The sequence below is a fragment of the Lynx rufus genome, unplaced genomic scaffold (genome assembly GCF_022079265.1).
Source record: "Lynx rufus isolate CCGP_SWC_20201006 ecotype Redwood Valley unplaced genomic scaffold, mLynRuf1.p SCAF_6, whole genome shotgun sequence".
Taxonomy (NCBI): Eukaryota; Metazoa; Chordata; class Mammalia; order Carnivora; family Felidae; genus Lynx; species Lynx rufus.
The window spans coordinates 49,983,137-50,009,518 of record NW_025814878.1 but is presented as its reverse complement, the minus strand read 5'-3'; the positions used below and the strand labels follow the sequence as shown (position 1 = coordinate 50,009,518).

The 26,382-nt window shown below is 43.4% G+C and overlaps 1 protein-coding gene across 1 annotated transcript in view; it reads left to right on the top strand.

Moving 5' to 3' along the window:
- The first annotated feature begins 18,020 nt into the window (after window positions 1-18,020).
- CRYBG1 (crystallin beta-gamma domain containing 1) overlaps window positions 18,021-26,382 on the top strand; it is a 50,920-nt gene continuing 42,558 nt past the window's right edge. Inside the window, exons 1-2 of the mRNA XM_047101215.1 lie at window positions 18,021-18,724; window positions 23,815-26,152. Of these exons, the coding sequence (XP_046957171.1) occupies window positions 18,036-18,724; window positions 23,815-26,152 (3,027 nt within the window). The 5' untranslated portion in view covers window positions 18,021-18,035. The remainder of the gene's footprint in view (window positions 18,725-23,814; window positions 26,153-26,382) is intronic.

Genomic DNA, 26,382 nt, shown 5'->3' with positions numbered 1-26,382 from the left:
TTCTATTATGTTGCATGCTTACGTTTTTTGTAATGCTACATGGTATGTGGCTTATGGGATGTAATTTATATCTTCTTAAAAAAAGCATAAATAAATAAAACTTGGAATTAACCGAAGACATAACAAAAACTCAGCACTAGAGAAAACTGACCTTCTTCACCAGAGAAAGAAAACTAAGGGATCCTTCGTGCTATATCTGCTTCCTATCTCCTAAAGTCAGGTTTTCCATAGAACTTCCGGCATGCAGGTTAACTTTCCCTAAACTACCTACTACTTCCTCTGTTGTCTTTTCAGCAGTTTTGGTTCAGTGTCACACCCAAAAAAAGGCGCACCTCTTTAACCCTTTCAACTCTTAAATCAAACACACCCTTATTAGCTGTGCTTTTCACGTAAACAGTCAGCATCTGTCATTCAGTTCTGGCCCTGGGAGAGAGCAGCAGTGCCTGAAGGTGAGCTGGTGAGAGTTATCCAGGGTAGACTAGGAGGAGGAGGAGGACTAGACAAAGCTATCCCGAGAAGTAAGAAGATTGATATTGGCAATGCCCGCACAACAACATTTTACCTCCCGTACTCTCTTGGTGTTTCTATAGAAAGCAAAAAAGGAGCAACATCATGGTAAGAAACTAACCGAAATTTTGTTATCTTTTCATTGACTAAGACTTTGTTTTTAATTTGTATAGTAGTATTATTCATGACATAATTAACTTCACAATGGGTATATTGTCTAGAGCTGGCAAATTCTCTGGGCTCAAAAATCATAAAGCATTGTGAGTAGAAAGGATATAGTGGGAGACTGAGTATCTTAGAGGCTTTGTTAGAAGTAGAAATGAAAATGCCTAGTATGTGATCTGCTGGCTCTGCCTTTTCCTAGGTTCTTGAAAATATCACAGGTCATTAGTGACAAAGCTACTCTCATTTCATCCTTTCTATCCCCTGAATTCAACACATCTCCCCACCACCCTGCACCCCTTTCCCAGATTTCAAAGGGAAACTGATGTCCAGCCCCTTGGAAGAAACTGTTTGGGAAACATTAGGCTGAGAGTAAGGACTCATTTTTATTTTTCTTCATGGCAGGAGATGGAAGAAGTCAATTATACATTCTTTTAAAATGTAGGTTATCTTTCAAATGTGTTCTCCAGTGGGCGTTGGCCGCTGCTCTTACTGGCCTGTCCCCATAACAAGTTATTATGTATTGCACATACTTTCCCCAAACGAGATTTTATTAGGACACAGAAATTTATGGGACAGACTCAGCTTCTTACAACCCTAATCACTCGAGCAATACTATGGCTTAAAATAAATTATGAGAAAAAAGCAATCTTGTAAACTTTTAAGAAAAAGAAGTTTATATAATGTCTATTAGACTTTGCTTCACTAGTTTGATCGTGGAGGCATAAATATAAAACCCCAAGTAAGTGTTGGGCATTATTGCCATTTTATTTGTTAATATTTCACACTTTCCTTCATCTTTTGATATGTTAGACACAATAGCTTAATAACTACACTGACAAGTGTCTTTACATTAAAATATGAGCTTCTAATCCTCCTCTCTAAATCTTTAGAATAAATACCCATGTTTCATAAGAAATGCTTTTCAAAAATTTGCCAAATTAAAAAATTAAACATCTTGGCTTAAGAGCAGTATGACTATGAACCTTCTAAAAATGTACTAAGCAAATGAATTTAAACATAGCCAATGTACCTTGGTAAGTAAGCTTGGGTGGGATGGTGGAGAGCTTGGGGAAGAGGTATATTGGCCAGGCTGACGATCCTGAAGGTTGTTTCTCCCTTGGGTTTCTCTGATATGAAATAAAGGTACATGGGAGACACTGCAGGTACTAATGGTGTCGTGGCTAATGAGACAACACTTAAATTCAGATGTTGATTCAAATGTTGAAATGGGCAGGAACCTGCTGCCTGTGTCTCCAGGCGTAATCAGGACTAGGGCAGTGCTCAACCTAGGTGCACAGACTTGTCCTCCTCAAGCCTGTACAGGAGTAGTGTTTGCAAAACGCAATCCAAACGTGCAAGCCGAGGCAGAGAGAAGGTATCTGAGGCTCATACTGCCTGCCAGGAACAGAGTGGTGAGAGGTGATGAAATGCTTTACTTTTCAAACCGAAAGGAGCAACAACCTTCTCACAGACTTCCCATTCCCAGCATGCACAGAGTCCCAATCCTCCAAAACCAAGTCTAGGAGAGGGAGTGGAGAATAAAAGCAGATTCTGTGGGAGTAGAAATCAGGGGGATCTCTCTGAGGGTAGAGAAGGAGTGGAAGGACCAGAAGATCCAGAGAGTGGAAAAAGATAGTAGACGCCAAATGAAAACCCATTATCTTATAGGCCCCAGTGAGTTAAAGTGTGAACTCCTCCCCAGTTTGGTACTTCTGATGCTGTTTTCTGGGCTCCCCTGGGGCTGCTCCACCCAGCCCTGACTCCTGGGTCTTCAAGGTCCACTTCCTGTCCTTCACCTGCTCCTCCTCCCCACCTTCCTTAGCAGCACGCTTTGCTTCCCAGCTCTTTCTCTGTCTAAAGTGACCTTCCTGGTTTCTCCCTGGTCTTGTTTAAGGGTGTGTGTGTGTGTGTGTGTGTGTGTGTGTGTGTGTGTGTGTGGTAGTCAAATGCAGCCAAAAGGAACAGAGCAGGAAACGGAAGGAGAGAAATAGTGCAGGCATTGTCAGTCATCTTCTGATCCCACCAGCTACATGTGACCTTGAGCAAATCACTTTCCACACCACGGTTTTTTCAAATTGAAAATGAGGATGACAGTTACCACCTCACAAGACTGTTATGGCATGTGACAGATTCTTAAGCAATCTTAAGAAATGTTAGCTGAAATAAGTCCCAAAGAATAAGTATATGAAACATGTTCAGTGCCATTAGCAAAGACATGCATATTTACCTAGTTATTGTAAAACACAGCATGTGTCAGAAAAATGTAGAAAGTATAAATGTAGAGTATAATGAATAATTATAAAACAAGCACCTGTAAAAGTAAGTGCAGGTCACGACGTAACACATTGCTGCCTCATCTTAAGTCTCCCCTGGGTCTCTCTGGTCATACTCCCCACCCCACCACCAGGGCCAGTACTAAGTTGAGGGGAATGGGGCACTCACTTCAGAAGCAAAGTTTAAGGGCTGCCAAAAAACTCAACGGTCAAATAATATTTTAATATAATATTTTATTACAATATTTTGAAAAATAAAAGTTAATACTGAGTCTGATGCAGGGCTTGAACTCACAGACTGTGAGATCATGACCTGAGCTGAAGTTGGACGCTTAACTGACTGAGCCACCCAGGCACCCCAAAATATCAAAATTTTAAATACAGGACCTCTACCATAAGCAATAACCACTACCTTAACTGTTATAACCATCACATCTCTTTCCTGTATACTATTACCACCTATGACTATATCCCAAGACAATGCAAATCAGTTTTCCTCTTCTTGACTTTCATATACATGGAATCATGTACTGTGTTCTCATTTGTGTCTGGATTCTTTTGGTCAACTTATATTTATAAAATTCATCCATTGGTTGTGTGCAACTAAAGTTGGCTCGTTTATATTGCTGTAGACTATTCTATTGTATTAAGGTACCGCAGTTAACTTACTCATTTTACCGTCCATGGGATCTGGGTCTGTTTTTTGTTGGGGGCTATTACAAGCAATGCTACTATCAACATTCTTTGCACTTGTTCTGGAACAATGTTCACAAGCTTCTGGACAACAGAAGTTCTCAAAGTAAAGTGTGAGGATCTTTGGGGGTTCCCGACATCTTCTGAGGGAGACTGTAATGTCAAAACTATTTTCATAACAATGCTGAGATGTCATTTGCCTTTCACTCTCATGCTCTCACAAGTCCACAGAGGAGATCCAGAGGCGACATGATGTGCAAGGATGTCTTGTTCTGCCAGCTAATAGAAGGTGTCCTGAGTATTGCTGGATTTCATTACTCAGTTTTAGTCTTTGTTTTGATTTTTTTTTTTTTAAGTTTATTTATTTGAGACAGAGACAGTGTGAGCAGGAGAGGGACAGACAGGGAGAGAGGGGGAGGGGCAGACAGAGAGGGAAAGAGATAATCCCAACCAGGCTTCACACTATCAGCGCAGAGCCCAGTGTGGGGCGTGAACTCGTGAAACTGTTAGATCATAACCTGAGCCGAAATCAAGAGTCGGGTGTTTAACCTGCTGAGCCGCCCAGGTGTCCCTTGTCGGTATTGACAGCTATAACCTACATAAACAAAGGCTCTTGGGGGCCTTAAGTCTTAGGAGTGTCAAGGGGTTCGGAAACCAAAATTCTGAGAGCTGCTACTCTAGAGAGTGTGCTAAGGAGAGGAATTGCTTGCTTGTTCACAGGACCTGTGTATCTTCAGTTCTATCAGATAATGCCACAGTGTTTTCCAAAGTAGTGGCACCAATTATATTCCAATTACCAGTGTAGAAGAGTTCCCATTGTTCCACAGCCTCTCTTATATTTGGATTTATCACTTTGTAATTATTTTCCAATCTGATGGGTGTGTAAATATGTCTCATTATGGTCTTTTCATTCCCTTAATTACTGAATAGGAACGTATCCTAGGTAATAATTAAGAATATGTGTAGAGATAAGCTACAGATATGCTTTCTGCAAACTGCAATGCATTGAAAATAACATAAATGAACAACTGCAGGAATTGTAGTACATTAACATGATGGAATTGAATGTAACCATTAAAAATACTATTTTAGATGTATATTTATTGGCATGAATTCAGTGAAAAAAACAATATATGAAAAAGCTTTTGATCAAGTGATACTGTATAATGCCCTGAAAAAAGGCCAGGAAGAGGGGTGCCTGGGTAGCTCAGTCAGTTAAGCATCTGACTCTTGATTTGGGCTCAGGTCATGATCTCACAGTTCTGTTTGTGAGTTTGAGCCCCATGTCGACTCTTTTGGGATTTCTCTCTTGTCGATTCTCTTGGGATGCTTGGGATTTATCTCTCTCCCTCTCTCTCTGCCTCTCCTCCACTCGTGCACACCATCTCTCTCTCTCAAAATAAGTAAATTAAACTTAAAAAAGAAGTGAATGAATTAAAAAAAAAGCCAGGAAAGAAAAATAATAATAATAATAGTATCTTGGGATGGGAAAATGAAAGCTAATTTATATTTTCTTCATTGTACTTGCTTGTATAGTCTGACTTTCAAATATGAATATGTATTTCTTTTTTTTTTAATTTTATTTTCTAAGGTTCCCTTTTCCATCCATTTCTTCCCCAGAGATTATGCTAGATGTTTTACAAACATTTCAATTGATCCTCAAAAAAAATCCAGAGGATGGGTATTTCAGAACCTGGATTTTGGGAGGAATCATTTGAGAAGGGGACTGAAGCTAGAGACCAGGCTTTGCTCTTGTCTGAGGATTGCTTGCTGAGGACTTCAGGAATAACTCATTGCCCTCCAACTACTTATCATTCCACTACTCACTCTTGTCTGGCTCTCTCTGATTGATGGGTGGGTAAGTAAGGGATTTCTGGAAAATAAGGTTGATGCGTTCGTTTGACAAATATTTGTTGAGTGCCTATTGGTACCATGCATTGAGAAAGGATTAGGGACACAGTGGTGAACAAAACTACATTCTTGTACTCGTGCAGCTTATGTTCCATAAAGAAAGCAGATGATAAACTATACAAATAAACATGAAGTGAAGTTCAAGTAATGATAAGTGCTATGAAGAAAAAGAAAAGAGGATAAGGTTATAGAAAGTGAGGTTCAGTTTTACATCGGGTGACCCAAAGTTGTCTACTCTACCTAGTTGCGTGTCTTCTTCTATACATTATGATATGGGGAGAAAAGTTTTTTAAAAAAAGGCGGGGGGAGTAGACTTCTGTTTGTTTTCTTTGTTCTGGTCATGGCACAACGAAGATGAGCACTCATAAGCCATGAATGGTGTGCCCAGTTCTGGAGACACGCTAACTCTTTTAGGAACTGCATCTGGTCTCTTTTCTCATCTCTGTCTCACCACCTAAGAACCATAAAGTGATCTCATTATTTACTTAGTTTCCATAATTTAAACTTGGGTCATGAAACATCAGCAAAATATCAGACTATCAATTATGCCAGCCACCACTGTCTTAGGGCACTTTGTGCTTTTCAAAGCATGTTCACATATATCATTTCATGTGAATTTCTCAGTAATCCTGTATGACAGAAGAGGAATTTTTTGAGAGGATAAGTGATTTGATCCCTATATAGTAACAGTTCTTTTCACGAAAGCATGCATTCTGCTTCTTAACTTGGAATGTAATGCCCAGGAAGTCAATAGTTCTCACTAGAAATTATGGAAAACTGAGAAATCTGGGGAGAAATGATTATTAACTGGAAAAACTGAGATTGTTCCATTTTCTAGAAATAACTCCATTATTTTCTGCCATACTTTTAAATGTGGTTAAACTAATCTCAAGTCTCAAGGTCACTAGAAGTCTCATAGACAGCCTAGAGTCATAGTGCTGTGTTGGAGAGGCTTCATTCTTCATAGACCTGGCACCTCCAAGTTCCTTCTTGCTTCCTGATCTCCCTCACCTTACAGTGGACTTGACTGTTAGCTGTGCCTGGTGGAGGGGGGCAGGCATGCTGCGTCAGACCTCTCCAGGGCTGTTTCCCCCTCTTCTCTCCAACTTATTCCCTATGCCCTCATCACATCATTCAGATATGGAGGTAAAATCGGTATATATTGCATAACTTACAGGTGTACATTATAATTTGCTATTTGTATACACCACAAAGTGGCCACCACCATATGTCTAGTTACTACACATCACCATACAGTTGTGACCCTTCACTCATTCGGCCCTCCCTCACCTCCTTCTCCTCTGGTAACCACCAATCTGTTCTCTGTATTAAAGTCCTTATTCTTGATCTTTGACCTGAGCAATTGTGCAAGTCATTCTTGTTAGATTGCATAAAGAACATGTTTGGGTTTTTTTGTTTGTTTGTTTATTTGTTTTTTTGGTTCTGGGTCAATTAAAAAGGAACTAATTCGACTACTTCACAATGAGCATATTTCCATTTTCCAGTCTGGCTAAGCTTCTTTACTCCAATTAGGAACTGACTAATCGGTGGTTTGTGCTAATCAAGATATACATACAGTCCAAGAGATAGTAAGAAATACTGTACGATAAATTTCAAATTCTTCAGTCTCCTCTTAGTTACATGTTATGCATAGGAAAAAAATTCACCAAATTAGGATTAAATATCTCTACTACAAAGCAAATTAATTCAGCATGATCATTATCTTCGCATTTGAGAGAAAAAGAAAAACTTGATCAAATTTACCCATAAAGAAACATTGTGAGTTATTTGTTATACGAGTTATATAGTTAGTGTTAGTGTTAGTGAAGACCCCAGCCCAGGAACAGAGCACTTGGGTAATTGAGGAAAATAATGAAGGCCTGTTGACAAAGAGTGGGAAAGGTGTTAAGGAAACCAAGAGAAGTGAAAGAAGCTTAAGCTTCCGAGTTCTTTGCTCACTTGGCCTCTTCTAAAATCCTGTCCCTAAATCTGTAATCCAGAATTTGGGGTTCTTTTTCTTTCTTTCTTTCTTTCTTTCTTTCTTTCTTTCTTTCTTTCTTTCTTTCTTTCTTTCTTTCTTTCTTTCTCTTTCTTTCTTTTAATGTTCTATTTATTTTTGAGAGAGAGAGCATGCGCGTGAGCTCACACCCAAGCAGGGGAGGGGCAGAGAGAAAGGGAGGCACAGAATCCAAAGCAGCCTCCAGGCTCTGAGCTGTCAGCACAGAGCCTGACACGGGGCTCGAACTCATGACATGAGATCATGACCTGAGCCGAAGTCGGACGCTTAAGCAACTGAGCCACCCAGGCACCCCTGGGGTTCTTTTTCTTAAAGAAATCTCTCAAAATTTTTCTGCCCCATAAAACCTGTTTTTACCTTAAGCAGAGGATAGTGAAGCACTCCCCTGCTAGCACCAGTTGAGATCCTTCCCATCCTAGGCCTGAAGGGGCAAGACGAGGAAGCAGTCACTGACTGGGAACTACAGAGAAGTATGGCTGCAGAGAAGGCTGCTGACAGAATCCATGGCCAAACCTGGCCACACCTGCCCAGAGCACAACAGGAGAGGGAGAGATGGGGAAAAGAAAAATACGTGACCTCACCCCGGTCCCTCCCCTTGATTTCCCATCACTGCCTTCCACTGGCTGGACCAAACCCAAGCCAAAGGGTAAAGGAGTTTCTTTTTTTCTTTTTTTAAAATTTTTTAACATTTATTTATTTTTGAGAGACAGAGCACGAGTGGGGGAGGTTAAGAGGGAGAGGGAGACACAGAATCTGAAGCAGGCTTCAGGCTCTGAGCTGTCAGCACAGAGCCTGATGTGGGGCTTGAACCCATGAACCGTGAGACCATGACCTGAGTCGAAGTTGGATGCTTAACCCAGTGAGCCACTCAGGTGCCCCTAAAGGAGTCAGTTTCTATATTCCATTGTGGTCAAGGGTTTGGGGCACAGAGAGGGGTGAGGAAGGATGAGCAAACAATATCCACTGTTTACAGAGTTCCCTGATTCTAAAAACAGCACTCCATAATAAGAGAGAGCTTATCAGCTGCTTACTCTATCATGTCCTTTTTTGAACTGCAAAGCCTAGAACTAAGCACATCATACAGGTGTAACATACTGTATGCAGTCAGACATTCATAAAAGTGGTATATACATCATATTCTAGTAAATAAAATCTTATTTTTCTAATGATATAACCTCAAATGGGAAAAATTACTGAGCTAACTTTAGAAAGCCTGACTTGTGTCTTAAGAAAATTACTTAGGCTCTTTGGATTGTGGTTTGCTTCTTTAAGGTAAGGAGAAAATTCTGGCACAAAGTGGACTCTCAATAACGGTTAGTGGAATGAATGAGTTAAATGATTCTAGAATTTAAACATTCCATGATTTTATCCTTCTTTCTGATTGATCGAATACCTGTAGTTTTAAACAATTAGGTTTCACTCTGCTTCTGTCAAACAGTGACTGCCCTAAGGTCAATTCTTAACTGGAACTGGGAATCTCCTTTTCAAAAGAAACTCTTCACTTCTTCATAAAACCCTCTGGAAGAATATAAAATGCTTTTGGGATAATGAACATTTAATTGTTTCATTAATGATGGCTTTCATGTTCAATAATGCCTCTGTTTCAGGACATTGTTACACTTGCAAGGTAGAAAAAAGCCATGCTGTCACTTCACTGACCCAGTGGTAGATCTATGACTTTATACAACAGGATGTGGTCATTGTGTGGCTCAAAGTGGCACAGTAGGAAAAGTAGAAAGTAGAGAAGTGCATACCACTGGAAGTTGAATGGACAGAGAAGAGATATAACACACACACACACACACACACACACACACGAGAACAAGAATGAGCCACAGAGATAGAGTGGGTGGGCATTGGGAGTGCTGACAAATACTGGAAACTGTGCAGGGTGAGCAAGCATCCTCCCTGAGAGACAGGGGATCAGTGACAATGGAGACAGACTCTGAGGCCTAATGTAAAGTATTACTGGTTGCACTGTATGAAGTCGTACTGTAGATCAAAAGTGGTCGGATGCAGTAATTTCACATGTCTTTTGGCAAAAGGCCTGCTTATTACTAAACCTGTCACAGTCTGTGGGTCACATAGCACAAGCCTTAGCCTTCACGCATTATGACAGCCCTGGAAGAAATCATTGTAATAGCACAAATGGGATAACCTGGGTCCATAGTTCTGTCTCCAGAATCATTACATAGTAGATTATATTTAGTATACTCTGAGGGAGGGAATTGTATAACACATAAAAGAAAAATATTTATTTAAAAGTTAAAATGAAAAGTTTCAGTGCTCAGTAGGTCAAAGTTTATTTATGTGAACATTTCGTCTTTTACATTGTGTGTGTGTGTTTGGAGTGGACCATATTTATTAGCACAAGGAATAGGGAAAAGAAAAACACAAAATGGGGAGATAGAGGAGAGTAGGTCATTTGAAATGCCTGTTGCAATCTAGGTCTGTACTATCAGGGACCCATATCTAGATCCTCCCTTTATGTAACTTCATCTGTCTGAGGTTCTGAGGCTCAGATGATATGTGCAGATATCACATACACACACACACACACACGTGCGCGCGCATGCACACATATATGTATGTATGTTGCTCAGATATATGCACATATATCGTGGGAAAACATGATTTTCATTTTACTTCTAAAACTCTTTAGCATGAACATCCTGGAAGTTGTAAGAAAAGAGAGTAATATCTCCTCATTGAATATAATATCTCCCCATGAATATCTCCTCAGTAATATCTCCTCATGAAAGTCTTTCTTGCTTTTTGTGTGTTTCTCTTTCTTGCATCCTAACTCTACCTCAGATTGTCCCTCCAAATTTGACCGTTTCTCTGTTTTTTCACCTCCCTCCCCTTCCCCACTCTCCATCTTTGTTCCTTAGTTGTTCCACATCTTCAAAGTATTTCTTGCTTATGGGATGGAATTTTCTGATCCTTGCTTTTACTTTTAAAAGTTGAAGGGTGGGGCGCCTGACTGGCTCAGTCAGTGGAGCATGTGACTCTTAAACTCAGGGTTGTGAGCTCGAGCCTCACATTGGACACAGAGCCTACTTAAAAAAAAAAAAAAACTTGAAGGGTTTTTAAAAGTTGAAGTAGCTTAAATCCCCATATATATATATATATATTTTAATTTGAGAGAGGGGGGGGAGCATGAGACGGGGAAGGGCAGAGAGAGAGAGAATCTTAAACAGGTTCCATGCTCAATGCTCAGTGCGGAGCCTGACGCAGGGCTCAGTCCCACAACCTGGGATCATGACCTGAGCCAAAATCAACAGTTGGACATTCAACTGACTGAACCATCCAGGTGCCCCTTAAGTCCCTATATTTTTAAGCCTCACAACTGAAACTATTTTTTTAACGTATGCAGAAAAAAAGTTCCTCACCAATGCAAACACATGTACACATGTGTTGAGAACCTAAGGTATTATCAAAGTAACATGTCATCCTATCATTTACACTAATGTCCGTTAGACTCATTCCTCATTGTGGCTGAACTAAAGGAGCTACTTTAAGGCATATTTTCAGAAATCAAAGTGAGTGCTTAGGGAGTCACAAGTGTTCCAAAAAAGAGTTACTTTTCTACCTCAGTGACCATGTTCTGGTAGGAGGCACAGGTGAGTACATGTAAAAGATCTTGATCTGCCTTCTCAAGTCAGATTTGGGCTGGCAGCCAGCAGTAAAGCTGAAGAAATGGAAGTTTGTGTGCCAGCAGCTACATTGCCCTGTGGAATCTTCACATGGGCAGACTAGAGCTGCAAATTGTTGACCACACTAAGTCTTGTGCAAAAAAGATTTCTATTCTGTTTTGGTTTTGTTTAGATCTAATCATGCTTCTACTTTATCTACAAGAATTTTGGTAACTCTGTTTCGGAAAGGAGAAGGAATGTTCCTAATTCTAGTAGCAGCAAATACATTATGTCCACCTCTAGCTATAAGTCCCCGTGCTAAGCCATGGGAATACAGACGGGACATTTTTCCTGCTCTTAAGGGGCCTATATTCCACTGGGCAACAAAAAGGTGGGAAACATGAAAGACTTATTTTTAAACAGTATGTTAGTTACATTTTCAAATAATATGCTCAACATATTGGGGCACCTGGATGGCTCAGTCAGTTAAGCATTCGACTTCAGCTCAGGTCACGATCTCACAGTTTGTGGGTTCGAGCCTTGCGTCGGGCTCAGTGCTGACAGCTTGTAGCCTGGAGCCTGCTTCGGATTCTGTGTCTCCCTCTCTCTCTGCTCCTCCCCTGCTCCCACTCTGTCTCTCTCAAAAATAAAATCAAAACATAAAAATAATAATAACAAAATATGCTCAACATATTTTTCTTCAAACTCCAAACATAATTTCAGGTAAAGTACTTACTTCTAAATTTAAAGCAGTGGCTCCAATAGGCAATCAGGTGGCTGGTGAGGGGTGGGGGATAAGCACACTGTTTTGTTTGTATGTCCAGACATTTTGGTACGTTAACAATTTGTAGTATATTAACAACTTATCCTGTATTCCCTGGCCTTTTGTCCCCCACTAGTTGAGATTGCCAAGATCTCTGAAATTACAGGTAATAACACAGGGTGGCGTTACGAAGGAGCAGCTGCTGATAGCAGGCGCTGCCACACCAAGGCTGGGGATCACAAAACAGCCCTGCAGCCAGTGCTGCCTGGGCCTCTACTCGCTGCTGGAGTATGGGCTTGTCCTAGATGATTACACATGTCGCTAATGAGCCACATTTAACATTAGCCAACAGGAGCACTGTAAGACAAGCCTTAGCACACAACCCATGGGCCATCTCTGAGGTAGTCCTGTTGTGGACAGCTCTCGTCCTTATCAGGTGTGGGTTCCAAATGCAGGTTCTGTACAGTGAGGTGTGCACGCTGCCTTAAATAAGGTGTACAGGAGTGCACAAGAGAGAGCTAACCACCAAGGAGGTCTTGGGATTGCAGGGCTCTGCTGTAGTCTGTGAACACCCAGCCCAAGAACCCTCAGCAACCTGACCTTGCAGGGAGGAGAGCCTGGGGAGCAGCCAAGGAGAGCAGGATGAAAACTGATTGGCCCTCATGGCCTCTTTGCAAAACACCCCTCCCCAACAGATTATTATGGAGGTTGAGCGAGTAAGTGCTAGGTCCCATCCTACCTTTACTACTCCAGGTGCAGACTCCTACGTAAGAAGGTAACTATTCTCTGGACAATTCGAAGGCCATCTAGCTTTTCACCTTCCATCTGCCATGCTTATATTCTTCTCCATGAGGAAAGAAAAAATCCCTGGCTGAAAAGAAATGTATGTCCTATTTTAAGAAGGGGTTTTTCTCAAAGATTTTCTCAAAGACTGTGAACTTTACTTAGGATGAACAGTTCATTCTGAACTCTGCTCAGTGCCTTGCATAGACATATGCTGGAGATACTCAGGGGCTTGGCTCCTGGAGCAAGGCTGCATTCTGCTGTAAACAAGGATCTAGCTCTTGAAATGACTTGAGGCTCCTGTTGACCAAGAACTATGAAATGTGCTCTTGAGCCAGATGGATTGTTTCTCATGGGGAAGTTTAATTTGTAGTTGTTTTTTTTTTTTTAAGTTTATTTATTTATTTTTGAGAGAGAAAGAGAAAGTGAGCAGGGGAAAGTCAGAGGGAGAGGGAAAGAGAGAGAATCCCAAGCAGGCTCTGCACTGTCAGTACAGAGCCCAACTTGGGGCTCAAACTCACAAACCATGAGATCATGACCTGAGCTGAAATCAAAAGTCAGATGCTTAACCAACTGAGCCACCCAGGTACCCCAGAAAGTTTTATTTTTAAACCATCTTTATTAAGATATAATTTATATATAAAAAATTGTACCCATTTTAAGTGTATCATTCCAGGAGTTTTGAAAGTTATGTACATATGTGTACCCATTAGCACATTTAAGATATAGAACATCACCATTACCCCCACAGTTCCTGTGTGTCTCTTTGTAGTCACATTGTACCCCTCCACCCCTTCCCTACCCTCTGGCAACTATTGATCTATTTTCTATGATTATATATTAGATTTGCATTGCCTAGAATAGCATATACATGGAACCATACAGTAAGTAATGTTTTGAGTCTGGCTTCTTTCACTGAGCATAACATTTTAAAGATTTATCCGTGTCATTACACACTTCAGAAGTTCAGTCCTTTTTATTGTTGAGTAGTATTCTGGTGTATGGTGTACCACAATTTGTTTCTCCATTCACAGTTGATGGATATTTGTTTCCAGTTTTTGACAATTATGAATTAAACTTCTGTGAACATTCATGTATAAACAAACAAAACTCTACAGTTCTAGAAAGTTCAATACACAAAACAACAGCCTGGCAGGTGATAAATTGGCTGCCCTTCTGAGGGGAGGAGGAGTCAAGTAGTTGATGAGGCTGATTTATAGAGAACAACCGGTTTTGTAAAAAAGCAGCTATAGCCAAAAAATGAAAAATGCTTGCACTAGGCAGAGAGGACTGCTGATCAGGCATCTTTCAACTCCATGGGAAAGATGGATTACAACATGATTGGCAGGACAGACTAATACATAAACCTAACGGTTTTCTTTTGAGACAGGCTAACATTGAGCCCACAGACTCAAACCTTTTTTCCTGGGTACGTCTTTAGGATACATTTGAAGGTCTCTTCAGGCAACAGTGACAAAGCGCTCCATCTCCAGAGTCAGAAAGACTACTGGCTGTGGACCTTTGGGCAGCAAAAAGTAACCTTGGTAAATGGGCATAAAAAGAGTACCTACCTCAAGGGCTGTTAGGAAGATTAGATGGGACTTTATGTAAATCTCCTTTTAAGTGTCTAGTGCCTAAGAAGGGCTTAGTAAGCATGAATTATGTTTAAAAATCATGTAATACTGGGGTGCCACCTGGGTGCCTTAGCCCGTTGAACATCTGACTCTTGATTTCAGCTCAGGTCACAGTCCCAGGGTTGTGGAGTTGAACCCCATGTGGTGCTTCATGCTGAGCGTGGAGCCTGCTTAAGATTCTTTCTCCCTTTCTCCTGCTCTCTCTCCCTCTCAAATAATTAATAAATAAGTAAATAAACAAACAAATAAATAAATGAAGGGGCGGGGCACCTGGGTGGCTCAATTGGTTGAGAGTCTGACTCTTGATTTTGGCTCATGATCTCACCATTGAAGAGTTCGAGCCCCACACCCGGCTCTGTGCTGACAGCATGGAGCCTGCTTGGGATTCTCCCTCTCTCTCTGCCCCTCCCCGCTCGCACCAGCTCACTCTCTCTCTCAAAAATAAAAATAAATATCACGCAATACTTTTGACTTGTGGTAAGAATCCAAATATATTCCTTAGGTAGCTGGGATGTTTATTTTCTTCTTAAATTACACAGTGAATCCTTCTTATATTATTTATATAACCATTGTAGGATTGAATTATTAATAAAAATCTGGTTAAATTTTAGAAGCATATCAATTCAGTCACACAAGCTCCCAGTTGCTGCAACAAGGACCCATTTCCTCCTGCAGCAGCTAGCTCGTTCCAAAGCTCCCGCCAGGTGCTTCTCAAACCAAAGAACTTCAGGGCTGGTCAGTAAATGTGACTCATGAGCACTTCCTCAGGAGGTGTATGGCCTGCATTCAATCCCTTTCTCTGGGCTGACTCTGCCTCAGGAGTGCCCTCTGCACCTCCGCGTCCTCTGAAACGGGTCTGGGTGGTGAAGCTGAAGGAGTACCCCCCTCGCCGCTCTTTGTCTCTTGCTGTCCGAGCTTTGCTTACCTCGTTTCTACCGTGGGGTACCAGCACCTAACTAGGCTATTGCAGAATTACATGTTACTCTGCCGCGGCTGTCTCAATACGTACTTGTCGACCATGTTAATATCCATGGTTTATCTTGATGTCTTTCCTATTTCCTACCACTTCCAAAGTTCACTGGCAAAGGAAATGGAGCTGAAGAGTTATTCCGGAACCTCTCGGTAAACAGTCAATATTGTAAAAACTGCCCTGAATGTTCGCCTTGGTGGGTGGGGCTCAAGCTAAGCCCTTGCGTTTTTAATGGAAGAGGTAATTCCTAAGTTCTTGTAGCCACACGTGTGGTCTTGGTTTCAGTGGGATCCTTACGCGGAGCACACCGCCCTCCCCTACGAGCCAAGGCCGGGCTAACGTCCGGAGCTCCCTCCCTTTCCTATGGACGCCTCCTTCTCTTCCTGCCCGCCTGGTGCCCCACGGACCCCCTCTCCGCGTGGGGCAAACCCACCGCGGCTCCTACTGGCAGGTTTCCTTTTATTGATTTGTTCCGAGCGCCCTCCCCTTCCAGCGCAGGCGCCAGGTGAGCGCCCTTTGGCTCCAGGCTATGTAAGAGACGCCCGTTTTTTCCCTTCCCGGAACCCGCGGCGATTTTTGCGGGTGGCCCAGACCCCTTCCCACGGGTGACTCGGCTTCCGGGACTCGCGTCTGAAGCCCTGTGCCGCAGTGAGGGGCTGGCCCCCGGCTGAGGTCCGCGTGGACAGAGCCAGGTGCGCTCCTGTCCGCCGGCGCCTCCCGGACCCAGACGGGAGGGTATGCGAAAGTGGTCGTCCTCCTTCCCCAGGTACACCCCGTATTTGCACTCTTAGGAACTTCCCGCGGGGGAAAGGCCTTTCGGGTGAGGGCCAGAGCGGCCCGATGGCTTTTGGGGAGAGAGGGGGAAACCAGCAGGCGTTTGAATGCCCGCCTGTTTCTCCCATTGGAGGAGTGCGGGGCCCGCCCCTCCGGGAACCGCAGGTGTGGCTATGGGCGGGCCCAGGTGCTAGAATCCTGGTTTTCCTAAGAGCTTTCATTTGCAGTTCTATTGAACCCAGGCGGCTTCCTTCTGTTCTAGAAAGGACTGCTAGAGCTTTTTCCTGGGTTTCCTTCCTTACTACAAAAAGAAAGGAGGTGTTTCAAAAACAAAAAAAACACCCCCTTAAGATACTTTAGTGCCTTTACTGATGCCCTGTAATCACGCATGTCAGTTTTGAAATTGTAGCTTTATTGGGGAAGGAGGTAAAAAGCAAAAGCTAGAGTCAATTGTTCATTTTGTGTAGGTGATTATTTGGACCTTACGAATTTTTCTCTAATTTTTTTTAACGTTTATTTATTTTTGAGAAACAGAGTGTGAACGGGGGAGGGGCAGAGAGGGAGAGAGGGAGACACAGAATCTGAAGCAGCCTCAGGCTCTGAGCTGTAGCACAGAGCCTGACGCAGGGCTCGAACCCAGGAACTGTGAGATCATGACCTAAGCCGAAGTCGGATACTAAACCGACTGAGCCACCCAAGGGCCGCCCCCCGCCCCCAATTTTTATTTAAAACACAAGACCTAGTTGAAGAACATGTTATTCTAAGTAGTGCCAAACACATCATTGGGCTTAAGAAAAATTAAAAAAGTAAAATCTGGGTTTATTTTGTTGGAATAAATGTAACAAAAACATAACTTTTTAATTTTCAATCAGAGACTGGTCTGTTACCATTTTGGCTTGTAGTTCTGCTATGTACTTACTATTAAAGAGGGGAAAACCCAGATTTTTTATAGTTTCTCTCCCCCAATCCCTTTTATTTTCCAGTCCAGAGCACAACCACCAGAAGAAAACAAAAGGAAGCCGGTTTTGGGGAAACTTGGCAATCTGTTCACGGCAGGAAGGAGAAGGACCAGCAGAAACGGGTTAGAGAGTCCCACCAGCTCCAGTGCCAAATCAGTGTCTCCCAAAGATGTGGCCTCTTCCAAATCCCCAGAAAGAGAGAATGAGAAGAGTAAACCTCTGGACAACCAACCAAAGCAAACTGACACGTGTGAGGAGGGTTCCCCGCAGGAGAAGCCCCAGGGGTCGGAGGAGCACCCGGAGACCTGTGTACAGGTGGACCCCCCTGACGCCAAGCTGTCACCTTGCACGAGCAGCCAGGCAGCGGCGGCGGCTGGGCAGCAGTGCCATGAACGTGATTCACTCCAATTAGAACCTCTGGAGGCAGAGGGAGAGTCTTTCCCAGGTGCCACCACCGCTGCCAAGCAGCTGCATTCCTCACCAGAGAATTCCTCCAGGCAAGAGAACGCAGAGACGCTGGCCCGCAGCCCGGGGGAGGACGCTTCACCGGGCACTGGCTTCCAGCAGGAGACAGCCCAGGGTGCGAGGAGTGTGCCGGGGTCGCCCACCAGGGAGAGTTCCGGGGCTGGACTAAGGGAGGCCACCGACACAGCCCCCCGTGTGTGTGCCGGGGCAGTCCCTGTGGGGCCCCAAGACACGCGCAGCCGCTCCCCCGAGGACGCGGCGGCTCCTCCAGGTGACCCACCGGCGGAGGGCGAGGGGAACCGCGCTGGCTCAGCGCAGGCAGACGGCAAAGCCGGGACCCAAGGACAACATTGCCGGCCTGGCGAGCGCACCCATCCCGCCACAGTGTTAACTTTGGACATCTACTTGAGCAAGACTGAAGTGGCACAGGTGGACGAGCCGGTTGCGATTACTCCGGGGGCAGAAGATTTCGGCGATTCTGACGACATGGAGAAGAGGTCCGGCGGCCGCAGGTCGGGCAGGCGGAGAAGGTCGCAGAAATCCACCGACTCCCCCGGGCCCGACACGGCGCCGCCCGACAGCGCGGGCAGGGACGACGCGGTGTTCGACTACGAGGTGGCGCCAAACGCGGCCACCGAGAACGGCTCCGCGGAAAAGAAAGTGAAATCTCCGCGGGCGGCCCCCGACGGGGGCGTTGCCTCTGCTGCGAGCGCGGAGTCCAAGCCCAGCCCCGGTTCCAGAGGGCAGCTCCGCGGGGAGTCGGAGCGCGGCAAGCAGCCGCCGCAGGCCTCGTCTCCCACCAAGAGGAGGGGCAAGAGCCGGGTCTCCGAGGCCGCGCCCACCTCGCCTGCAGGCGGCCCTCGGGCTCCCGCCAAGGAGTCCCCCCCCAAGAGGGCGCCGGCGCCCGACCCGGCCGCCAAGGGTGCCGCGGGGGACAACGGGGAGGAGGCGGCCCGTGTCATCCCCCGCGAGCTCACGGTCAAGAGCAGCTCGCTGCTGCCGGAGATCAAACCCGAGCACAAGAGGGGCCTGCTCCCCAACCACTTCGACGGCCGGGGAGAAGCAAGTCGAAGCAAAGAGCTGGGCAGGTCGGCCGGTGGTTCTGACGCCGAGAGCTTGAAGCCCAGGAACCATTTCGGTGTGGGCAGGTCGACGGTGACCACTAAAGTAACCCTGTAAGTAGTGGCGGGTTGGGGCCTGGTGGAGCTGTGGGTCTCAGCTCACGTGCCGAGGGGCGTTTCCGGGAGGCTCGGGGTCTTTGCGTTTGTGGAAGAGCTCTCTCTCTGCACTGAACTTTCCCCTCTGTGCTGGAAAGAAGTGAAGGGCTAGTTAAGTTTAAGATGGCACTTTGGGAGCCTCCTGGGTTGTTCATTAACTGTTTTGGTAGATTTAAGCTGAATGAATGTAAAAATCTCTTGAGGCTGGATGTTTACATAATTAACTGAAAGAAGACTGCTTGGCCTGACAGGAGCTAAATCTTTATTCAAAATGTACACCAGCATTCTTGGATAGGGCACTCTTGACGCCTATGCAGTGAATTCGAAAACATGGAGCAAACACTCTTCTGTTCACTATGACCCAGTAGCTTTGACGTGGGTGAGTTTAAGATAACTCACAAAACTTTTTCTGGAATTTAGTGCAGCTTGAAAGAAAAAAAAAATTTTTTTCTAATTCCTCTTCTTAGAATATTCAGGAGTTGAGAGAGGTGTTTTTGCCCCCAGGTTGAAAAGTAATTCTTAGTTATTGAAATGGAGAAAGGTTCAGGTTCTTACTGGGAGACTGTTAAAATGACACATCTGAAGGATCAAGCTCAACAACAGTTTGGCTACCTGCTGTTAAGTTCATTGATTTCCGCCCCCCCCCCCCCCAAATATTTATTGAGTACCTTTTGTGCATGGTATGGTGCCAGGAACTATGGGGAAAAACTGATACTATGATTCAGTATATTGCCCTTGAGAAGTTTATGGCCCACTCTGGCAGGGCAAGACACAGATAAATATCTCTATGAGGTGATAGCTGTTGGAACTGCGAAGTGGGGTGCTGGCTGTGAAGGCTGGGGAGGTATAAAGCCCGAAGAAATCACTCTTGGCTTTCTGGAGATGGGCTTGTTGCGCCTTGATGCTAAATGTGGTTTGTATACGTGGATGGGGTAGGGAGGGCTCTTTTTAGAAATCAAGATTCTCCCCTTGCCATACTCTCACTTCCTCACCTCCCAGTTCGCACCTGTGAAAAATAAACATCTAAACTCCTCAAGTTTTTCCTGCATTTACACATTTATTAAAAGAGCTTGTGTTTTCACAGCATTTTGATGCTTAAACCGAATGGGTTTCATTCTATTTGAACTGTTGGATACATAAGCTTTAGAGTAGGAGGTCTGTTTGGTAAACACTTGAGGGACAACCTGCTTAATGAGTAATTTGAGCTACCTCACCAGCTGCCACCCTGGAGACCTTTGATAAAGTCAGCTATTTATTCTGTAATGGCTGTGTCAGAGAAATAACCAGAGTGAATGATGCCAATTATTTGTAGAAGGCTAGTGTGACGGACATTCAGACCTCCTAAGGGTGAGCCTGAGAAGAGTTGCTGTGTGTGTAGCTGTTTCTTACCCTTACTGGTCTTCCAATCAGAAAACACCAGTGGAAAAACCAGAAATGTTACACTGCTCAGGAGTAAACAAACCTGGGAAGCGATCTTATAATGAAACTCACAGATCTTATAATGAAACTCTTATAAAAGTGACGTTTACTGTACAAGAACTAAACCACATGTCTTTTTCTCCATGCAGATTGTTTTCTACCTAAAACTTTCCCTTTGTCAGGCATTTGGCTTATTTGTGTTTTCCACAGGGCGTTGCACTTGGTGAATCGACAAACTATTGAAATGGGAAATTAATTCCTTCTAGTTTTTTTTCTCTTTGATGGATTTTTTTTTCCAGTTTTTTTCCTCTGATTGTATTTCAAGAAGAGATGTTACTCAGATTATTTTTAAAAACAATTTGCATCTGAAGTGTTAAAATTATTTTATATTCCCTGAAAGATGACTATGCAACAGCATGTTTCTTGATGCTTTTAGAAAATTTGCATCTTCAAGTCTCTACCAAGTGTTAAATATTGTGATTCTTAACAGTGGTATGTTTAGAATATGGAGAATTTTCCTCTGCTAGCCACAGCTTTTAGACACCAGATTTTCCCCTCTCACGTTATAATAAAGGCATTACAACATGAATTACAGAAGCCTTCCTTTTAATCAGTTTGAGCTAGGTTAATTGTAGTGACTCGTGGTAGCAGAACTTAATAGCACAGAAAGTTTGGTTGTAAAATATATTTTGATCTTGGTGTAAATCTTTAATATGTAGATGTGTTTCCTGTCCTTAAGGTAGTTAGTTGTCTAACCTGCAGCATTTTCCATTTACATCACAAGATCTACTTTGATGTTTGACTGTTCCTTGAGCTGATTTGTGAGAATTTTTAAAATGTGTTTTTCCTGGTATGTGAACATCCCTCACTAACTGGTGGCATCTGTAAACTCTGCTTTTCTAATCCACTGGCTTTAGAATTTAATCTTCGAGGCAGTGCTTGTAAGTTAATTTTCCTTTTCAATTTAAGATCTGGGCCCACCATGAGGGAGCCTGGCTATCTTATGGAGATAGATATAGGGGAAAGCAATGCCTAAAAGAATATATCAAATTTAGTATTTAAATAAAATTCCTAAAAATAAAGCCTAAATTCTTAATGCTGTATTTGGGAAGAACTTCTCAAGTCTTCTCTCTCTCTCTTTTTTTTTTTTTTTGTAATGTTTATTTATTTATTTTTGAGAGGGGACGGGGGAGGGCAGAGAGAGAGGGAGACAGAGAATCCCAAGCAGGCTCCGCATTGTCAGCAGCTCAGAGCCTGACATGAGGTCATGACCTGAGCCAAAATCAAAAGTCAGATGCTTAACTGATTGAGCCACACAGGCGCCCCTCAGTCTTCTCATTTTGTCCCAAAGGATAAGGAATCTCTCCCAAAGTCCTACTGCCTGTTCCTTCAAAAGGCTCCTCCTTCCTGAAGGCCAGTGAATCCATGTGGAGGCACCATGAGATTTCAGTGCTTCTCTACTTTGTATTCCCATTATCAAGGTGGCCTCCAAAATATGATGGCTTAATTTTATAGATCTCATGATAATTCATTAACTTCTTGAATATGTAAAGCTGGGAAGGACCAGATTTGGTCCCTGAGGTCTGGAGAAGCAGAAGAGTTGAGTGGTCAGGAGCATGGCATCTGAAACCAGAACACCTGGTTTCAAATTATGACCCTGTCACTCACTAGCTGTGTGACTTCTGGCAAAATACCTACCTTCTCTAGGCTTTAATTTCCTCGTCTTAAAAGAGAATGTATAAAATTGTACATTAGGCGAGCATAGTGTTTCTCAAGTTGTGTCAGTGATTGTTAGTGGTTAGTATCTCTTTGTTTTATAAACCACGAGACCTGTGGTTTAGACATTTTTTTGTTTTTAGCTTTGGAGTCCATTTTTCTAGGAAAGCTTATATAAAAGTGCTGTATGAAGCAGATAAGTAGAAATGATTCTGGTTGAAAGCAGTGAGGCTGGCCAGCAGCCCCTTTCATCAGTCTCTATGGTCCCTACTGTAGCCATTGAAGAGAACTCCAAGAATTCCTTCAGCCATAACTTGGGGTGTGTGGGGTGCAGTGAGGAACTCTGTTCTAAACTATCTAGTTCGTTTGTGCTTTGCAGATAGAGAAGGTAGCCAGTCCAGTGAGTTAACTTGACCAAGCTCACACAGATAATTAGTGTTAAGAGCTAGGACCAGAGCTGGCTAATGTCATACAGAGAACATGTTGTTTCTCAGAAAGAAGACAGTATGTACATTCAAAGATTTTTGATTTCCACGAGAGGGTAATTACAACCAAGAAAAGTAATAGTTTATAGAGCAAGGGGAAACTCCCTTTGCCCAAAAAATGATGACAAAACCAACAATTGAGTAATGAAAGTAAATTATGGTACATCTATATGATGAAACTTTTATGTAGACTTATAAAAAACTTTTCAAATTTTTTAGTAACTTAAAAAGTGTTAAAAATGTGAAATATAAGATTAATCTTTTTCTGAAAGATAAGATCTGAAGCTCTGTGGACAGAATCATCCCAATTCTGTTAAAAAATATTTTACTATACATACAGATTCTGAATTATACTAAAATGTTAACAGGGAGATTGAGTGGTAGGATTGTGAGTGATTTTTCATTTTTATATTTTCCAAATGTTCTGTAGTGAACACACATAATCAGAATAAAGTTACATGAAGGAAGATGGAGGGAATAAAATATCCAAAGAGGTAAATAATAGATAAATATTTTTATAATCTAGCTTTGTGAAATAATGTTTAAAAAGTTATGATGAAATGAAAATATTCAACTGATGTTTACAATGATATGTAAAAATCATTTACATATTTAAAATAAGGGAGTACATTAAATATTTAAATTCATGCTAATGTTCTTCAGGCCCTAAGATGTCTTCAGACTCTAGTGTTGAGCACTGTGCTCACATACTAGGTACTTGATAAACTTGCTAACCTCCTACCTCCAGACTTGCTTAGTTAAATCATATAGAAGCAAAACATCCGTTAAAAATAGTGGATAGTGTGAGGCACCTGGGTGGCTCAGACAGTTAAGCCTCTGACTCTTGGTTTCGGATCAGGTCGTGATCTCATGGTTCTTGAGTTCAAGCTCTACGTTGGGCTCTGTGCTGACAGTGCAGAGCCTGCTTGGGATTCTCACTCTCCCTCTCATTCTGGCCCTCCCCAACTCACACTATCTCTGTCTCTCTCAAAAATAAACTTTAAAAAAGAATAAAAATAGTTGATAGAGTCTTTAGGATTGTTTAAAAATAGTCTCATGAGGTTAAAAAAAATAATAATAATTAAAAAAAAAAGTCTCATGAGGGGCACCTGGGTGGCTCAGTCGGTTAAGCGTCCCACTTCAGCTCAGGTCATGATCTCACGGTTTGTGAGTTCGAGGCCTGCATCGGCCTCTGTGCTGACAGCTCAGAACCTGGAGCCTGCTTCAGATTCTGTGTCTCTGTCTCTCTGCCCCTCCCCCACTCGTGCTCTATTTCTCTGTGTCTCAAAATTAAATAAGCATTAAAAAAAATAGTCTCATGAAAAAACGAATGTTCTATACCAGAAAGATGTTGGTTTTGGAATAAATTGGTATGTTCACTTTTTAAAACTAGGCCAATAACTTTATCTTCCTGCTTTATTTTTGCAGCCCTGCCAAGCCCAAACATGTGGAACTAAATCTTAAAACCCCTAAGAATCCTGACAGCTTGGGAAATGAGCATAATCCATTTAGCCAGCCAGTTCATAAAGGAAACACTGCCAACAAAATCTCCTTGTTTGAAAACAAACGAGCAAACAGTAGTCCAAGACATGCTGACATTCGAGGCACAAGGAACACTCCTGCCTCTAATAAAACATTTGTCGGGAGGGCGAAGCTGAACTTAGCCAAAAAAGCCAAGGAAATGGAGCAATCCGAAAAGAAAGTAATGCCAAGTAGTCACCAGAATGGTATGCGGGTGAAGGAAACCTCTGCAGAATCCAAAGTTACTGAAGAGGAGATTGCACCAGCAGCCGGGAGCCCCCGTGCAGGAGGATCGGAAGGCGAGCCCGCCGAGGGTCAAGCTCTTGGTTGTCCGCTTACCCAAGGTGATAGAGCAGATGTGCAAACAGATGCTGGCTGCCCTTCCGAAGCAGTGGTTACTGCTCTGATTCCTGTTAAGGACCACAAGCTCTTAGGAGAGGATGACTCAAAGCCTGCAGACAGCAAAAGACTTGTACTCAAAAATATGACTGATCCAGCAGAAGACATTCCCGCCCTTCTTGATACCAAAGAGTCCCCTCCAACAGCCGGACCAAAGCCCCAGGATACGTTTTCTGACTCACAGCCCCCAGCTGAGTCATCTAACGGGCCTTCTCTTTCACAGCCTGCACCCAAAGACACATGTGTTGAAGCTCCCACGAGCAATTTTCCATGCACTGATCTAAAAGTGTCAGAAAACCATAATGGATGTGTTCTGCCCGTGTCACAAAAGAATGATGAGAACGTGCCCCCCTCCAAACTTGCAGGAGAAGGAGGAGAAGCAAGCCTTCCTTTGTCCACAGAGCACAGCCCGGGAGCCGTGGGCACCGAGGGTCCGTCCAAGGTCCTTGTCCAGGTCCGATCCTTCATGCTCCCCGTGGAGAACACCCAGGATGTAGGCCCCCAGGTCCTCTCAGAGATCTCTGCAGTTAGAGAAGCACAGTTGCCAAGTTGTCACAACGATGAACTTGAAGTGGTTTCTGTTGCAAGCTGTGCTCCCCAGAAAGAGGAAGTTCTGGGCAACGAGAGCACATCACCCAAACACACTCACTGCAAAGAGGAACACGCAGCAAAATCTGGCCCACAAGTTATGCCGCCAGAACCAGAGAAAACTCTGCCTATCCAGGCTCAAAGTCAGGGCGACAGAAGAGCCCCGAAGACTGAATCCAGCCCCGTCAACTCCTCCGGTGACCGAAATCCTTCAGAAGCTCCTCAAAGCCCACATCGGAATGTTGTGAATGGCCAGGACAGCCCTGCCAGTCTTTTGAACATTTCTGCTGGTAGCGATGATAGTGTATTTGATTCTTCTTCCGATATGGAAAAATTCACTGAAATTATCAAAAAGATGGACAGCACGGTCTGTGTGCCTCAGAAGAAAAAGAAGTCCAGGGTGCCAAACTCTCCTGCCCCTCACTTTGTCATGCCTCCTATTCACGAGGACAATTTGGAAAAGGTGTTAGATCCCAACGTGTTTACCTTTGGTTTGGGGAAGAAAAGGGAAAACCAGCCAGAAATGTCACCGGCCTTACAGCTGATGCAGAACCTTGACACAAAATCCAAACTGAGGCCCAAACGTACATCCACCGAGCAGAGTATTCTCTTCAAGTCCTTGTACGCTCACACTAATGGGAAAGACGAACCTCTGCTGGCTCCAGAAACAAATGACAAAGAGAACAAAGAGATTACAAATGGGGGCGTTAAGAGATCTAGGCTAGAAAAAAGTGCACTCTTCTCAAGCATGTTATCTTCTTTACCACACGACAAAATCTTTTCTCCCTCTGTGACATCAGTCAGTACAATGACCACATCTTTCGGTGCTTCTCAGAACAGTTCTCTTTCTCGGTCTTTGCCGTTGCAGCCCGGGGCTGAGGGTGCCCCGCCCTGCGGTTCAGACAAAGAACAGCCAAACCTTCCAGCCAACAGCGTAAAGGTCTTCAACTTCAACACCACAAATCCGTCTCCTTTGGGTTTGAAAAGTCCAGGCTACATGGAGAAATACCTGCCAAAAGAGGAAGCCAACGAAGATCTGGGCGCACGAAGCAATCCACACTTGCCAGAAATGAAATTTTCTGAATTTTCTAAACTGAAGAACAGCGATGATCTGGAAAAAGCTAATCACGTCGAAAGTGTTCTTAAGTCAAACTTGCCAAACTATGGAAATAGCGACACAGACTTGATGGGTCTTTTCAAATCTGGCCGGTTTGACCCAAGCGTGTCTTTTTCTGCAATGTCATTATCAGATCCAACCGTAAGTAGCAACATATTACCATTTATTGGGGGTGTTTATGAAATGAGAGGAGAGAGAGATGACAAGCCATTCGTGTTCTTTCAAATGGGTATGCGTGTGAATGAGAGTTTGCTGTTCATTTATCACATTGAAAACCTACTATGTGTAGAAGAGACTGCTAGGGAGGAAGAAGGGTATTTAGATTCTGTCTTCAAGGTCTTAGTAGTGTAGCAGGAAAAATGAGCTACAAA